The 18,575-nt window shown below is 42.3% G+C and overlaps 1 protein-coding gene across 2 annotated transcripts; it reads left to right on the top strand.

Moving 5' to 3' along the window:
* The first annotated feature begins 987 nt into the window (after window positions 1-987).
* On the top strand, window positions 988-11,059 carry LOC116037194 (microfibril-associated glycoprotein 4-like). Of its 2 annotated transcripts, none has more exons than XM_031280975.1 (6): window positions 988-1,062; window positions 4,649-4,804; window positions 5,450-5,488; window positions 5,633-5,729; window positions 5,809-5,976; window positions 10,539-11,059. In XM_031280975.1, exons 1-6 carry the CDS (start codon window positions 1,057-1,059, stop codon window positions 10,790-10,792), a joined length of 720 nt encoding a protein of 239 aa, XP_031136835.1. In that variant the 5' UTR covers window positions 988-1,056; the 3' UTR covers window positions 10,793-11,059. The 2 variants fall into 2 exon arrangements, with proteins under 2 accessions (XP_031136835.1, XP_031136836.1); XM_031280976.2 differs by lacking the exon at window positions 988-1,062 and adding an exon at window positions 3,849-3,967.
* Window positions 11,060-18,575: the final 7,516 nt, after the last annotated feature.

Here is an 18,575-nt window from a genome sequence, read left to right as displayed (position 1 = left end):
AATTACAATTAGCAGCCAGAAGAGAATATACAAATATATCGAATTATAAATATTATAATTAAAAGTCAAAAAGCAAAAGTTAAAATGATAATTTCAAAAAATAAATAATAAAAAAGGGAGAAATTTAAAATAAAAAACCTTTAAATTTAGTATTTTTATTTTAAATTTAACTTTGCTCTTTAAAATTCCTTCTTTTCACACACACACACACACACACACACACACACTGTTGGAATAATTTCATTATCAAAGAATAGACAGAAATCTCTGAAGATGTGTCAGAGTTCATTAGTTTGTGTACCTGTCCTGTCCTGCAGCTTGGTAGACAGTATTAGGAGTTGGAAACCTTGTTGTGCCAAACAGATTTTACTGTAACAAGAGAGTTTTAATATACTATATATATATATATAATATATTGTCTGTTTTATTGTTTATTTATTTATGTTATGATTTGTCACCGGGCCGGACAGGGGGACAGAAATGGGGATGGGGGCACAAACACCACACACACAGACACCACAGAGAAGGGACCACACCTGCAAGAGAACGGGGAGGGGGACAAAGACAAACAAACAAACAAACAAACAAACAAACAAACAAACAACAACAACAATGACAAAGAGACAGCCAGCTGAACAACAGCAATAAACAGCTGATATAAGAAAACAACTGAGGGAGGACCAGTCAAGCAAAATAACAACCTCCATCTGTGTGTGTGTGTGTGTGTGTGTGTGTGTGTGTGTGTGCATAAGCCTGTCGCAGAATGTAGTTAGTTAGCACACACACACACACACACACACACACACACACACCTAGGCCCAGTTTAATATGCGTGTCAGATTTGGGTGCCAACATTGTGTAAGCCAATGGCTGGCAGACACACACCCAAGGACATGTTCCACCCATGTATAGTGTTATCGCTGTGAAACAGCAGCTGCTCAGTAACTTATTAATCTTAACAGTATAAATAAGTGCAGAGAGACACCAGAGACATCAGAGCGTGGAGACACACTGACATCAGGATCTTCATCAGATCACTTCTGCTGAAATCTGACCATGAAGGTAAGTTTACAACTTTATATATCTGATTGACTGCATTTGATTTCTGAAGGAACTGACTACTGGACTGCTAGATATTAAGTTAAGTACTTACTTTATTTAGGTTTTTGCTGCTTCTACATTTCTTTTGCTGCATCTTCTACTTTTCTACTGCTGCTGTATGTTTTTTGCTTGATTGGTTTTGTTTTTAGGCAAAATTTAGTGTTTTTTGTTAAAGTGAAACTAGTTAGTGTGAAGTGTGAATTTTGGGAGTGGAGGTTAACGACTCTCAGGTGCTTTTGACTGATTAGCCAGGGTGTGGCCTCCCCACCTGTAGCCAACACCAATCACCTCCTTGTATTTAATATTGGCATTTGCGTGAAGCGGCAGCTTCAGCGGGCGAAGACTCGGAGGACAAAGACAAGGGAGTCTACACAAGAGTCTTCGCGGGAGGCCAAGTGGGAAGTTAAGTGGGCTTTATATCGCATATCTCACTTACACTGCTCGGTGTCTTCATCCGGAAATGTGCTGCTTCTCCATTCCCGTCCGTGTTTCCTCTCAGAGATACTACAAACCACGCATTAGCTCGCAACATTTCTGCAACCTCACCTCTCTTACCTATCCTAGGGGATTGCGTGATGATGGCGCCAGTGTGTTTGGCTCGCCGTCTCTCGCTGTCAATGCTGTGTGTTTATGCTGTTCGTGTCAATTGCTGTTCAAAACATTGATTCAATATTGGTTTACGATCGCCAAACACTACTTGATTTACGTTTCTCGGCTAAAGATCTAGTAAGGTTTGATCATGGTGGATATAAAATTTTGCTCCCGTTCCGATTGGGAATACCTGCTTGCCTTTGTCGCCCTGAGACTCTACATCTCCGGCGTAGTCCCAACCGCTACCGCCGCCCAGGAAAACGCAGCGGTCAGCTGGTGAGGCTGAAGGCCTGTTCAGCGCGTGCTTCTGCTTCCTGAACTGAGTATCGAGCGGTGCCTTGACTCCTCGTTTCTTGGCGAGTGCTGGATCCTGTCGACGCCTGGTTGGTACCTGTTGTCGGCCAGGATGAGGTGTTCCAGAGGTCTCTTCGCCCCAGCTGGCGCGGGGTAAATCGGATGAACCTGCGGCCATTGTGTCAGGCTCCTCAGACAATCAGCGCTGCAGACCCGCCGGTTTCTGTCAGGATTGGACTGGTAAACGCTAGATCGCTAGCTAATAAAACTTTTACCATTAAGGATTTCTTCACGTCCCGGGGATTGGATTTTCTCTGTGTGACTGAGACATGGCTGAGTGTTGGTGAGTCCAGTGCCTTTTCTGAACTCTTACCGCATGACTGTTGCTGTTTAAACTCCCCGCGAACGTCGGGTAGAGGAGGAGGAATAGCTACTGTTTATAAGAATGTCTATAAATGTAAGCAGTTGTTGCCATCATCCAAGTTCACCAGCTTTGAATTGAGTTTATTTGAGCTGGGTCGCGCTCACACAGTGTTGTGTGCAGTAGTCTACCGGCCTCCTAAATACAATAAGGACTTTGTAAATGATTTTTCTGTTTTTCTGGCTGAAATTATGCCTAAATACGATCGTGTCCTTATTGTTGGGGATTTTAATGTTCATGTGTGTTGTCCAGAAAACCCGCTGGCAAAAGACTTTTTACACCTCATTGACTCTAATCTTGTGCAGTCTGTGTCTGGCCCCACGCATGAACGTGGACACACACTTGATATTGTCCTATCTTATGGGTTGCCTATCCATAATTTAGAGATCTGTGATGCTGTGTTTTCTGACCACATGCCAGTATTATTTGAGATTGTGCTTGCCTGTAATACAGCTATAAATCTAATGCTAACCTTAACCATCATTTATGTTTGTGATCACACTTTAAATGCTGTTTTTACATCCTTCAAACATTCACACACTAGTAAGGCTGGATTTACCATTATCTTCACGGTGAATAATGGCTGGATTATTTTCTACAGGAATGGATTAGTTGGAGTTAGAGGTGACACACACACACACACACACACACACACACTGTTGGAATAATTTCATTATCAAAGAATAGACAGAAATCTCTGAAGATGTGTCAGAGTTCATTAGTTTGTGTACCTGTCCTGCCCTGCAGCTTGGTAGACAGTATGAGGAGTTGAAAACCTTGTTGTGCCAAACAGATTTTACTGTAACAAGAGAGTTTTAATATACTATATATATATATAATATATTGTCTGTTTTATTGTTTATTTATTTATGTTATGATTTGTCACCGGGCCGGACAGGGGGACAGAAATGGGGATGGGGGGCACAAACACCACACACACAGACACCACAGAGAAGGGACCACACCTGCAAGAGAACGGGGAGGGGGACAAAGACAAACAAACAAACAAACAAACAAACAAACAAACAAACAAACAACAACAATGACAAAGGGACAACCAGCCGAACAACAGCAATAAACAGCTGATATAAGAAAACAACTGAGGGAGGACCAGTCAAGCAAAATAACAACCTCCATCTGTGTGTGTGTGTGTGTGTGTGTGTGTGTGTGTGTGTGTGTGTGTGTGTGTGTGTGTGTGTGTGTGTGTGTGTGTGTGTGTGTGTGTGTGTGTGTGTGTGTGTGCGCGCATGTGTGCATAAGCCTGTCGCAGAATGTAGTTAGTTAGCAAACACACACACACACACACACACCTACGCCCAGTTTAATATGCGTGTCAGATTTGGGTGCCAACATTGTGTAAGCCAATGGCTGGCAGACACACACCCAAGGACATGTTCCACCCATGTATAGTGTTATCGCTGTGAAACAGCAGCTGCTCAGTAACTTATTAATCTTAACAGTATAAATAAGTGCAGAGAGACACCAGAGACATCAGAGCGTGGAGACACACTGACATCAGGATCTTCATCAGATCACTTCTGCTGAAATCTGACCATGAAGGTAAGTTTACAACTTTATATATCTGATAGTTTGGCAAACACATTTTAATCATTTGTGGCCCCAAGAATTGGACAGGGGTACCAATAGTCTTCAGCTTGATTTACAGAGTATTCTAGCTGTGTATGAGAGTGATATCAGTTGACCGTCCTTCCAGAAAAATGCAGAGTTTTTTTGTGATTGTTGCGGGCAAAAATCCTTGATTATGCGGAAGGTTTTCTTAAAAAATGTGATGGAATATGCGGGATATTTATGCAATTTTATGCGATGAAATTGAGAGAACTTACATAAATTGCAGGAACTTGCAAAAACTGTGATTTCATCATGGCTTCATCGCGGGGTTTGCAGCTTTTGGATGATTTTCACGTTGCGTAATTTCGTCACTTCATAACATTCCCATGGCAACAGGGGGAAATGGCTGCTCTTGTGTGAAGTAAACTCAACATTTTTCAACTTTCTGCTAAGATATATGTGACTTTTTTGAAATCATGCAAGTCCCGCATATTTTGCACGGAAATCGGCAATTTATGATGCGAAAGTGCGGCGTTTTTGAAAAAATACGGCCCCCCGCATAAATATGCAGACTTTGGCTAGATTATGCATTGAATTATGCGATCGTATAATCGTGTTTGTCTGGAGGGACTGAATTGAATAAACTTAATGAAAACATCTGTTCTGTTCCAGCTGGTTTCAGTCTTCCTCGTCCTGCTGGCTCCTCTGTTGACCAGCTGCCAGAAGCTCCTTCTGCCGGTAGACTGCGGTGACATTTATAATGATGACAACAGCCGACCCAGTGGAGTGTACACCATCTATCCCATCGGAGCCACGTCTGCTGTCCAGGTACACTTCATCCTCTCTGGGACGCAGGTTGACCTTCAGATCAGGGCTTGGTATCACTTATTTGATATCAGTCAGGTCAGGGAAATGTTGGTCACAATACCAGTTTATCTTTGATATAAAAGAGATCTCAGAGAACTTCTGCTGTAGATTGTGAAAGCAAGAAGCAACCCTCACCTATTTTTATAATGCACCAGGTTAATGTTTACATTAAGAAATGACCCCCAAAAAGTTAGTTTAAAGTACTTGAACTGAAGTGAACAGGACTAAGAACAGGGGCGGAGCTAGACTCTCAGCACAGTGGGGGCAGAGCTTCATCACTGGGCCCCCCTGCTACCAGCTGATTTGTTAAAAATAGCAGAACTGATTCAAGTACATTTGGATACAGTTTTAGTTAAAGGATCACATTAAGTCATACCTGTGTGTGTGTGTGTGTGTGTGTGTGTGTGTGTGTGTGTCTGTGTGTGTGTGTGTGTGTGTGTGTGTGTGTGTCTGTGTGTGTGTGTGTGTGTGTGTGTGTGTGTGTGTGTGTGTGTGTGAGTGTGTCTGTGTCTGTGTGTGTGTGTGTGTGTGTGTGTGAGTGTGTGTGTGCGTGTGTGTGTGTGTGTGTGTGTGTGTGTGTGTGTGTGTGTGTGTGTGTGTGTGTAGGTGTACTGTGACATGGTCTCAGAAGGAGGACGGTGGACGGTGAGTATTTTAACTGAAGTCAACACTTCCTGTAGTTCCTTCACAATAAATCACATCCCAGTAAATCCTTGTTGTCTGGAAACATGAGCTGTCAGATATCTTGTGTGTTTATCTAGTTAACCCCCCATCCCGTCCCCCCCTCAGGTGTTCCAGAGGAGGATGGACGGCACGGTGAACTTCTACAGGGGCTGGGATCAATACAAGACCGGCTTTGGTATCGCTGCTGGAGAGTACTGGCTCGGTGAGATATGAATCTAAACTAACAGTCATGTCTTCATGGAACTGTTTCTAAATGTTTATGTTTGTTTGTTTGTTTTCAGGTCTGGAGTCTCTCTACCACCTGACTCTGAGGAGAAGGTACGAGCTGCTGGTCGACATGGAGGACTTTGAAGGAAACAAAGTGTTTGCTCGTTACTCCTCATTCTCCATCGACCCAGAGTCCTCAGGATACACACTGCATGTTTCTGGATTCACTGATGGAGGAGCAGGTGAGGTTTCCACATTAAGGACGAGATTGTCAACCATTAATGTTGTGGAGCGTGACATTGGTTCATGATACATACTTGTCCTTAAACAACTAAACAAAGAGTTAAGGCAGTTACACACCGAGCCGATAATCGGCCCGGTGTGTAACCGTCCGTCTGACAGTCTGGCGAGGTCGGTGACTCGAGTCTGTTCGGTGTGTTCCGTGCCGTCGTCCGTTGGAGGAGCCGTCTGCCTTCATTTGGGCCGACCTGACATGCTCAGTCGGAGATGGGCGGCATGGAGGTTTGGATGGTCCGGTGAATGAATGAACAACACACAGCACAGCAACACGATCCACACTAGCCCAACGCAAGTAGTGCATTGGAACTGACTGCTAAGCTAACTTATGCCACAGCCGGCCAAACTGAGAACAGGAAAGCCACTGACCTACCATGACAAGGTGAGTGGAGGGTCCGAGTTTTACAGGCTGCAGGTTGTAAGGCAACTTTATGTTTCTATACAGGTAGCACATTTCAACCCAGTCTCACGGCAGTTCGTGAAATGGTCACGTAGTTTCAATCTATTGATTTGTGTACACGGACACGTTGATGTTGTTTTTTTTCGTGGTGGTCAGCACGTTTTTCTTTCTTGATCACAGCACGATTCTAACGGGACGGTTGGGTTTAGGAAAACAATAATGGGACGGTTTAGTAAAAGAAGAACGGGACGGTTGGGGTAAATGTGACACGAGGGACATGATCCCCGGTCTCCTGGTGAAAGTCCTGTGTTTGACCCATCCACCCCCCCAACCATCCTCCCTACCCAGATTTTAGCCCTTTCATACTACTCGCTACCGTAGTTTCTCTTAATGCTACGTCATCTTCTCATTGACTTCACAAAGAATCGTGCTGTAATCACGAAAGATGCTTCCCATTGAAATACATTAGTTAAAAAAAACGTGCCGACCATCCCAAAAACAAACATGATAGACGTGTCCGTGTACATGAATCAATAGATAAAATGACGTGACCATTTCACGAACTGGCGTGAGACTGGGCTGCATATTTCAGTAAAAAGGCTTTACATAAAACAATACAAACTAGAACTGCAAGCAGTTATGACGGGGCCCAAGCCACCCACGCCAGTCGCCCCCGACACCCCAGGGAGCACACGAAAGCGGAACCCGATGCCGGGCGGAGGGGAGGCAAACGTCGCTAAATATCGAGAGGCGCGAGCCGCGACGTCTGCGGTACGTCGCTGTTGCAAACGTAGCAGTCAACAGTTCACCTCCACGCATATACAGACCACCTTTAAGAATTCTCTAAAATAAACAAAGTTCTTAACCCCCCTGACGGCAGGGGACAGCAGAGAGAAATGAGAGAGTGACTGAGAGGGTGGAGGGGGGAGGCAGGTGTGGTGGTTGAAGGAGCAGGGGAGGTGGTCTGGTTGTTGCAAACGGCGTCATAGACGCCGATTTATGTTTTCCTCCGTGGGTGCTTCGTGGGAAATTAAGAATCAATGCCACCAACATAACCAATCACACTATGACAGATACTCCACTTAGCACCAACTGCAATGTTTAATTGAACGGTATCGGCGTCTATGAATGGTGTTGATTTTGGATTGAAAAAGTGAGAGAAAAGAGTTGCATTTGTCTACTGTGAAGGTTGTAGAAACTTTGTCAGGTGGGTTAAGAAGTTTGTTTATTGTACAAAACCAGGGGAGCACACAAAAGTAAAAACCAAAACCTAAAGGTAGGAGGAAAACATCAGTAAAAAGGGCCAAAACAAAAAAAAATTGGTACAGAACCTCAGAGCAATATGCCGAACGAGCACCACAAGTTTCGTGGTGATTGTTTTTACCGTGGCAGAGATATTGCATATGCAAATTTCCCATTTAAATGCATTGAGTTATTGGCCAAAACAAATAAACGTTACTTATAACGCCCTTGAAAATCTTGACCAAATTTGGTACAGAGCATTGTAGTGGGATGTTGAACAATGATCTCAAGTTCTTTGCTGATAACATTTAATTTCGTCGAGATATGATATGATACGTGTGTGGTAGCTAGCTAAGAAAATTTGTTTGGTCGTCAAATGCGCAAACTTTAACGTAGCAAAATTCCTTGAGTAACTTTTGGTCAGGTCCATCTGGAGATGCTACCTACCAGGTTTTGTGCTGATCCATCACACGGCCTAGGACGTGTTCAAAAAAGCTGGTTTTGGGCATTGCGCGATATTGCGAAAAAACTTTGGTTTTGATTAATCAGTAGAAAAACAATAGGGTTCCACAGCTCTGCTGTGGGAACGGCGTAGCTCTTGCTACCGCCGGTTATGAAAAATACAAATTAAAATTAAAGCTGCAAGCAGCGATGGACGGGCCCTCGCTCCTCTGCGAGCGTCGGGGTCACCGGCGGTCACCGCTCCTTGCGACCGTGCATTTGCGCGGCACTCAGACACCGCAAATCGTCACCAATGAAAAGGGAACTCCCTGCTGAGTTCAATGATACCTCACACAAGACTCTACCTTAGATGGGTCAGCATTTATGAAAGGGGGCGTGGCTTGAACATAGGGGGCGGGCCAAACCATCACCAATGAAGAAGTAACTCTCTGCTGAGTTCATTGATACATCACACAATGGTCAACCTTAAATCGTTCAAATGTTATGAAAGGGGGCGTGGCTTAAGCATAGGGGGCGGGCCTAATCATCACTAATGAAGAAGGAACTCTGCTGAGTTCAATGACACCTCACACAAGACTCTTCCTTAAATGGGTCACCAGTTATAAAAAGGGGCGTGGCTAAATTATAGGGGCCGGGTCAACCCATCACCAATTAAAAAGGAAGTCTCTGCTGAGTTCAATGATACCTCACACAATGGTCAACCTTAAATCGTTCAAATGTTATGAAAGGGGGTGTGGCTTAAGCATAGGGGGCGGGCCTAACCATCACCAATGAAGAAGAAACTCTCTGCTGAGTTCATTGACACCTCACACAAGACTCTACCTTAAACGGCAAAATGTTATGAAAGGGGGCGTGGCCTGAGTAAGTGGGCGTGGTTATATTATAGGGGCCGGCTCATTATCACATGTAGACCACACATTCTAAGTTTCATGTAAATCGGATGATGTTTGTCATATAAGGCGCATTTCCTGTTGCCAGCGGGGGGCGCTATGACCAAAAGTCAAATATGGCCTGTAGGTGTCCTCAGGCCTGGACCCTTGTCAATCTTGAGAATTTTCGGGGCAGATACGACGACGTACACTCAAGTTACAACAATTTATTTGTTCATCGCTAAACACTCAAAATGGCCGCCACGCCACGCCCACACCGTCTGACGAAAAGTTTTTCTTTTAATAACTTTTGATCTTTAATGTCTTAAGATGGCACAGACCGAATTTGAAGTTGATCGGATGAAATCTCTAGGAGGAGTTCGTTAAAGTACGACATGTGGAAATGGCCAAAATCGCACTAATTTCGAACTTTGAAATCAAAATGGCGGACTTCCTGTTGGGTTTAGGGTATGGCTTCAATGACGTTTTTTGTACATCTTGACATGATGCATATGTGGACCAAGTTTTGTGAGTCTAAATTAAACGCACTGCAGGGGCTCAATTTTTTTAACATTGTAGGGGGCGCTAGCGAGCCATTTTTGTGCGCCTATTCCCGAAACCCTTAAAATACGTAAATTTTCACCAGACTTGATGCGACCGCCAAATTTGGTGAGTTTTTGAATATGTTAAGCCCCTCAAAAAGACAATTAATTTGCCGGGAAAAGAATAATAATAATTCCTTCAGTTTCAATAGGGCCTTCGCCGCTGTCGGCGCTCGGGCCCTAACAAGATACAAATAATAAAAGTTATGTAGTTAAGAAATGAATAAATATTTGGTTTAATAGGTTGTAGGGACGGGAGAGGGAGGAGTGTAAAATGATTTTAATAAATAACTAAATGTTCAGAGTAAATAGGATAAATAGGTTTGGAATTATTTTTACAACTGAAATGTTTATAGAGAGCTGAAGTCCCGCCCCTTCTACTCCCAGCCAATGGGACGTCTTTAGAAGAAATATGAACGAGAGTCAATGGAGAGATAATAATTATTTGATCCTGTTTGAATTGAGCCATAAATTACACATCTGATGTTCATCAGTTTAAAGATACTTCTTCAACTGAAGAAAGTCTCCGTTTATTGTTAAACTGTTGAAGTATCAGACTGAAAATACGTCTTTAGAAAGAATTCACACTTCAATGTAGCATGAATGACGTCTGGCTGAAGATACGATGTCTGTGTGTGTGTCTGTGTGTGTCTGTCTTTGTGTGTGTGTGTGTGTGTGTGTGTGTATGTGTGTGTGTGTGTCTGTGCCAAGTTAGCCTAGCTAAATATATATATATATATATATATATATATCATAATAGCCATTAAACGTCAGCAGTCCAGTGTTGTTAGTTCAGTAGTTGTATTATTTAGTTATACTTACTGTAGGTAGAGAAGTAGACTGTGGTATTTACTGGAGGAAATACACTCCAAACATATATATCATTGTTAGTATCATAATGTTGTGATTATACTCTTGTTGTGTTTCTGTAGGAGACTCCCTGAGAGTTCACAACGGAATGAAGTTCTCCACCTTTGACAAAGACCAGGACTCTGATACTAGGAACTGTGCCAGATCATTCCTGGGGGCGTTCTGGTACAACAGCTGTCACTTTGCAAATCCAAACGGTGTTTATCGCTGGGCGGCTGACAGCACTCTCTTTGCTGTTGGAGTGGAGTGGTACCATTGGAAAGGTTATGACTACTCCCTGAAGAGCATCAGCATGAAGATCCGTCCTGTGCAGTAGTTCTCCAGGACCAACGTACAGCAGAATATCAGCTCATCTCTTCTCATCTCTTTCTCTCATTAAGCATTTAATCTCCCAACAGGTCTTATTTTCCTGAAACTGGGAACCAGCACAAGAACAGCAGCTGATGTTAGTAGATGTTGTTACGGTCTGTGATGGTTTAAAGCAGTCGCAGCTCGCTGCTACGTGGAGGAAAAGTCAGATGTGTCTGCTGTTTATCTGCTGTACGCTGACAATCAATCAATAAATAAGAGAGCATTAAGATGATCTCATGTCTTCACTTTGAGTCATAATTACAATTAGCAGCCAAAAGAGAATATGCAAATATATTGAATTATAAATATTATATATATATATATATATATATATATATATATATATATATATATATATATATATATATATATATATACATACATATTCAAAAAGCAAATAGTTTACAATTATTATTATTATTATTATTATTATTATTATTATTATTATTATTATTGGAGCCACAGTCCTGAAATAATGTTTTTAAAGTTACAAACTTCAGTAGTTTTAAATCCTTTCAGTGGAATATAATCTGTTAGGTCTTAAAGGAGAATTCCGGTTGATTCCAACCCGTAGCTCTGTTGTTTGTAAATTAGGAGTACTGTCAGTAGCGAGAAAAACTAAACCAATCGGTGCTGCCTACACCGAGTTATCCTCCTGCTAGCGTTAGCACCAACAGGCTGAAACAGGGCTTAAACAGGGCAAGTTTTAAACTTATTTTTAGCCTCTAAACATGCTCGAAATGCCATTACAAGTGCTTAGCCATGTGCAGTTATTCCTTCCAAGGGAACACAGCGAATTTGACTGCAGTAGATGTGACAGAAAGCCATAAAAGTTGTGTTAATCCATACCTCTGTTTATTTCCTGGTTTATGGTGAAGCCCACACTAGTCGAATGCCGATCTCATACAATCCAATATTCCAAAATGTATTTTTTCCACAAAAAAACGATTTGCCGAGGTTCTTTCCATAGTAACGCGTATGTATCAACAAGCTGTAACCTGACACCACAGCGGAGCAGAGCTGCAGTTCAAGAGTTCAACAGCTAGGTAACCTAGCAACGGCAGCAGGGGGAGGAGCTCACAGAGCTGACAGACGGAGCTTGGAGTTAGATCAGGACTAATATGAGAAAATGGTTCCAGTTTGTGCCTTTCCAAATTGCGGCAACCAAATGAAGAGATATTTGAGCTTGAGCTTTCACCGTCTACCCCTCCGCAACCGGGAGATTTCACAGTTGTGTGTAGCATGATTATGTATAAAAACACACGCTGCACTGTACGTACTTTACATTGATTGTGTCTAGATTGTGATATTGTAATTTCCTTTTTGTTGTTGAAGTAAAGACACAAAAGCACAAATGTAATGTGTACTGTTATATTATAAAACCACTGATAACAGACAGGTGCAGCAATATATTATAGAACTGTACAATGTACTTATTCTTACAATTTATTTATTCTTACAATTTACTTTACTTGTACAATATACATATTCTTACTTTTTCCTAATAGAACTGTGCAATTGCTTTGTTTATTCCTAGTAATGGCAATACCAAGTATTACTAGAAATCATATTATTAGACTCAGAAAATGTCCTCTGCCTCTTTGAATCCCGTGTAACTTCCAGTGGGGGAGGGGTACTGGTGTCTGATAACTGCTACAACACAGGTAGGCAAAGTTCTTCTGGTGCCACGGCCAAGGGTCTCTCCTCCCAGAACCCACTCCAGAATCACCCGGTAGGCCACGAGTCTGCACTGGCTGGGGGGAGGAAGGGCGAGCTTTGGTTATTTCACTAAAGAAGTGATGCATTTACTTATAATAAATAATAATACATTTCATTTATAGAGGGCTTTTCATGGTACTCAAAGACACTTTACAGCAGGGGTGGCCAACCTGTGGCTCTTGAGCCGTATGCGGCTCTCTGCCTGCTCCTGTGAGGCTCTTCCTGTGTGGCTGGGGGCTGTGTCATTGGTTGATTGTTGTTTTTAACTTTTCTGAAACATACAGTATTTCAGATAAGTAAAAAAAAACACATTTGAATGCATCTGCCAATACATTTGCCAATTATTTTAAAATGGAAAATAATGCAGCAGAGTTTTGAGGACAGATTCTGCAACCTGAGGAAAAACAGCGGCCACAGATCACCTTCCTCGTTAACCCTTTCACTGCTGAATCCGATTGTTTGAAAGCCCCTTTAGTGACAGATGAGTGAGAGAGTTCTTCGAGAGGCCACAACCGAGTTCAAGCAAGACCTGAAAAGGATTGTGGATAACAAGGACTGACTGGTTTCCCACTGAGTCAATCTAAGTGAGAAAAAAAACTATGAAACCTGCTATGTATTATGACTGTCATCAGATCTGGAAGACACTGCTGCTGTTGTAGTGTGGACGTGCATGTGTTGTGTGGCTTTTTGCTATGGTGCGTTTTTTTTTGTGGCTCTTTATACCTAACTGGTTTACAGTAAAAACCAGCACATTAAAAACAGATAAGTAATAAAACCAACACACACAACAAGCATATTTAGAAGCAATTAAAAACAATAAAACCCTAACTATCAGGTGAGAAATGTAAGATTATTGTATGTGGAAAGCTAATCTGAAGAGGTGTGTTTTGATTAGTGTTTTGAATGTGTATTTACAACAAAAATCAAATGTACCTAAGCTAGGACAGAGTCACGACAGCCTGTTGTACTCACTCATTAGACAGCTGGCCGTCAGGTCCGTCCGGTTTAGGCCGCTTCTTCCAATTTACTTTCAGGACAAACAAAAAAACGCTTCCAGAACATCCTTATAGATCAGATGGGGAAACCTCTGTGTATGGGCGAAACAATGTCCGTTATCTGGGGACCCATCCAGACCAGGCTGGATGAGATCCCATTCCTTACAGCACAGGCTTTCTTCCTCGGTGGTCATTGCGATACAGTATCCACACGAGCATCATGTACCCGCATCACGTGCAACCAGCCACAACTGTGAAATCTCCCGGTTGCGGAGGGGTAGACGGTGAAAGCTCAAGCTCAAATATCTCTTCATTTGGTTGCCGCAATTTGGAAAGGCACAAACTGGAACCATTTTCTCATATTAGTCCTGATCTAACTCCAAGCTCCGTCTGTCAGCTCTGTGAGCTCCTCCCCCTGCTGCCGTTGCTAGGTTACCTAGCTGTTGAACTCTTGAACTGCAGCTCTGCTCCACTGTGGTGTCAGGTTACAGCTTGTTGATACATACGCGTTACTATGGAAAGAACCTCGGCAAATAGGTTTTTTGTGGAAAAAATGCATTTTGTAATATTGGATTGTATGAGATCGGCATTCGACTAGTGTGGGCTTCACCATAAACCAGGAAATAAACAGAGGTATGGATTAACACAACTTTTATGGCTTTCTGTCACATCTACTGCAGTCAAATTCGCTGTGTTCCCTTGGAAGGAATAACTGCACATGGCTAAGCACTTGTAATGGCATTTCGAGCATGTTTAGAGGCTGAAAACACGTTTAAAACTTGCCCTGTTTAAGCCCTGTTTCAGCCTGTTGGTGCTAACGCTAGCAGGAGGATAACTCGGTGTAGGCAGCACCGATTGGTTTAGTTTTTCTCTCTACTGACAGTACTCCTAATTTACAAACAACAGAGCTACGGGTTGGAATCAACCGGAATTCTCCTTTAAATTATGTTTAAACAGCCAGAACCAAGTAGAACTCAGACAGTTTGTAATTATTACGCTGACTTAACTCCTGTTGTTCTCGGGTCAAATTTGACCCATTTTTGAAAACTTTCGACATCAGAACTTTGACAAAATTAATGTTGGAAAAAGTGACAAAAAAAACAACAAAAACATCGGCAAAGGTCACTTTGTCTTCTATGGAGGATATTATTATATTAAAATGATATTAAAAAAGTTACAATTATAAGTTGAAAAAGTAAAATAATAAAAAACTTTTAAACTAAATTTAGTTTTTTTAATTTTAAATTTAATATTTTTTTAAAACACACACACACACACACACACACTGTCACACACACACACAACACTGTCACACACACACTGTCACACACACACACACACACACACAGACACACACACACACACACACACACACACACACACACTGTCACACACAGACACACACACACACACTGTCACACACAGACACACACACACACACACACACACACACACTGTCTTACACACACACACACACACACTGTCACACACACACACACACACACACAGACACACACACACACACACACACAACACTGTCACACACACACAGACACACACACACACACAACACTGTCACACACACACACACAGACACACACACACACACACAACACTGTCACACACACACACAGAGACACACACACACACACACACACACACACAGACACACACACACACACACACACACACACACAGACACACACACACACACACACACACACTGTCACACACAGACACACACACACACACACTGTCACACACAGACACACACACACACACACACTGTCTTACACACACACACACACACACACAGTGTCACACACACACACACACACACTGTCACACACACACACACAGACACACACACACACACACACACACAACACTGTCACACACACACACACAACACTGTCACACACACACATACACACAGAGACACACACACACACACACAGAACAAACACAGACAGACACACACACACACACACACACACACAGCAACCCTCCGGTTCCAAAACCAACTCCCTACTGACTAAGCTAGTGCCACCCCTAGAGTCTCTCCGTCCCCAAAAAAAACCCATAAGTAGTTTGTTCCAGCATCATTCTGACCTATATTTAGGTCTGTAGAGGTGGAGCCCTCTAGTGGTCGTAGTAGTTCTGACCTATATTTAGGTCTGTAGTGGTGGAGCCCTCTAGTGGTCGTAGTAGTTCTGACCTATATTTAGGTCTGTAGAGGTGGAGCCCTCTAGTGGTCGTAGTAGTTCTGACCTATATTTAGGTCTGTAGTGGAGCCCTCTAGTGGTCGTAGTAGTTCTGACCTATATTTAGGTCTGTAGTGGAGCCCTCTAGTGGTCGTAGTAGTTCTGACCTATATTTAGGTCTGTAGTGGAGCCCTCTAGTGGTCGTAGTAGTTCTGACCTATATTTAGGTCTGTAGTGGAGCCCTCTAGTGGTCGTAATAGTTCTGACCTATATTTAGGTCTGTAGTGGAGCCCTCTAGTGGTCGTAGTAGTTCTGACCTATATTTAGGTCTGTAGTGGAGCCCTCTAGTGGTCGTAGTAGTTCTGACCTATATTTAGGTCTGTAGTGGAGCCCTCTAGTGGTCGTAGTAGTTCTGACCTATATTTAGGTCTGTAGTGGAGCCCTCTCGTGGTCGTAGTAGTTCTGACCTATATTTAGGTCTGTAGAGGTGGAGCCCTCTAGTGGTCGTAGTAGTTCTGACCTATATTTAGGTCTGTAGTGGAGCCCTCTAGTGGTCGTAGTAGTTCTGACCTATATTTAGGTCTGTAGTGGTGGAGCCCTCTAGTGGTCGTAGTAGTTCTGACCTATATTTAGGTCTGTAGTGGAGCCCTCTAGTGGTCGTAGTAGTTCTGACCTATATTTAGGTCTGTAGTGGTGGAGCCCTCTAGTGGTCGTAGTAGTTCTGACCTATATTTAGGTCTGTAGTGGAGCCCTCTAGTGGTCGTAGTAGTTCTGACCTATATTTAGGTCTGTAGTGGAGCCCTCTAGTGGTCGTAGTAGTTCTGACCTATATTTAGGTCTGTAGAGGTGGAGCCCTCTAGTGGTCGTAGTAGTTCTGACCTATATTTAGGTCTGTAGTGGTCGTAGTAGTTCTGACCTATATTTAGGTCTGTAGTGGTCGTAGTAGTTCTGACCTATATTTAGAGGCGGGTATGGCGAGGAGTATCTCGCTGCAGTCTGCGGGAAGGCGGGGCTTGACATCCAAGTCAGTCTTTTTTTTTTTAACCTACGTCGTCTCCCCAGACGCTCAAACGGACCAAGACGGTAGCAAAGCTGATATCCTCTTGTTTCACATTAGATGACAGTAACTGATGTAAGCTAAACACAAACGACATTTCATGCAACAACAGTGAACTGTAATTGGGCCCGTGTACTTTTTCGTTCATTTGATTTCCGACTTTGAAACGAAAAGAGTGGTTCGGAAATAACGTAAGACTGCTCCGGTGAAAGCCTTGTTTTCATGAGCTTCTGGGGCTAGCTGCTAGCTAGCTGGGAAGCTACATCTGATGGAAGGCAGGTTGCTAATTAGCCAGTGCTAAAAAGTATGGAAGTACTAGTTTCCCCTGCTTTCTATCAATATTCCTCGGTATTTGTCTTTTGGTGTAGTTTGCTAACATGCTCGTAGACATGTAAATGAATTGTTTGCATGCTAGCTAAGTCAACGGTCAACACCTTTTATATTGTAACGTGAAAGCTCAGGCTGCGTTAGCTTCAGCTAAACCACAGCAGCAACTTGCACTGCTGTTAAAATGCAACTTCAACCCTCGGATATAACGGTAATCACGTGGCGAACTTTTGAAATACTTAGATTAGGTGTGTTACTGTGCAGGTAATATCTGAGGAGCATCTCGCATGATGGTGAGTTCTCCTGAACCAGACTGAGAGACTATTTAAAGGCTCAGGAACCCTTTCCAGGTGTTTTGGATTAATTAGCTGATTAGAGTGGGACACCTTGAGCCTAAAATATTGAACCTTTTCACAATATTCAAATTTTCTGAGTGTTTTCATGAACTGTAAGCCATAGTCATCAAAATTATAACAAATACAGGCTTGAAATATCTCGCTTTGCATGTAATAAGTCTATATAATTAGTTTTACCTTTTAAGTTGATTGCTGAAATAAATGAACTTTTGCACAATATTCTAATTTTTGGAGTTTCCCCTGTATGCTTCTGGTTCACCTGTTAATTGTTATAGCAAAATCGCCCCTTTGTACATTTGGTTGTGACTGAATTCTTGCTGTTAATATGAAGGTCCATAACGAAACAAGACACCATTCTACTTTTGAGGGCTAAATTAAATGAAATATGGATCTTTTTCTGTTTGATCACATTGTCATCAATATTAACAAGGTTTAAAATGACCCATTTTTCAAATTTGGATATCATTTCAAAATCAGAAATCAGTAGTAACTACATGAAAACCTCACTGTTGCATGAAATATCGTTAGTGTTTAGCCTACATCATCAGTTTCTATCTAATGTGAATCAAGAGGCTCTATCAGCTTCTACCAGGCTGTCTTTCTTTTTTTTTTTGTCTTCAAAAAACTTTATTATTCAAGTACAGATCCATAAACACATTGAAAACATTAAATACATACATACATACACGAAAAGGGGCGCATGATATTTTCATTAAAGAGGTTGTAAGGCATTGTAAATGTTCAGAGTCCGGATGGCTTTCTTATTTGTCAGTCCTTTTTTAAAGTTTTAAAATATAATTTCATGTCATTTTTAAATTGGTGACTAGTCTATTCGGTTTTCTTTCAGATCATTTACATTTATAGATATAACATTTTCAAATAAAATTAAAAGATTCAAAATAAAAAACATGGCATTTATCCAAATAATTTTCTTCATAGTAAAAAAATTCTACCAGGCTGTCTTGGTCCGTTCGAGCGTATGGTGAATGACGTAAGCAAAAAAAAAATGGCTGACTTGGATGTGGGCGGGGCTTGATGTCCCTTCCCGCAGACTGCAGCGAGATATACTTGGGTATGGCTGCAGCCTGGA

This window comes from Sander lucioperca, chromosome 9, assembly GCF_008315115.2.
Source record: "Sander lucioperca isolate FBNREF2018 chromosome 9, SLUC_FBN_1.2, whole genome shotgun sequence".
NCBI classification, from domain to species: Eukaryota; Metazoa; Chordata; class Actinopteri; order Perciformes; family Percidae; genus Sander; species Sander lucioperca.
This window is presented reverse-complemented; position numbering and strand designations above follow the sequence as displayed.

What these genes read in the sequence shown, in the direction of transcription:
- LOC116037194 (XM_031280975.1), top strand. An exon ending in TGCTGGAGAGTACTGGCTCG is followed by an intron (nt 5,730 to 5,808) that starts GTGAGATATGAA and finishes GTTTGTTTTCAG; the next exon opens with GTCTGGAGTCTCTCTACCAC. An exon ending in ATTCACTGATGGAGGAGCAG is followed by an intron (nt 5,977 to 10,538) that starts GTGAGGTTTCCA and finishes GTGTTTCTGTAG; the next exon opens with GAGACTCCCTGAGAGTTCAC.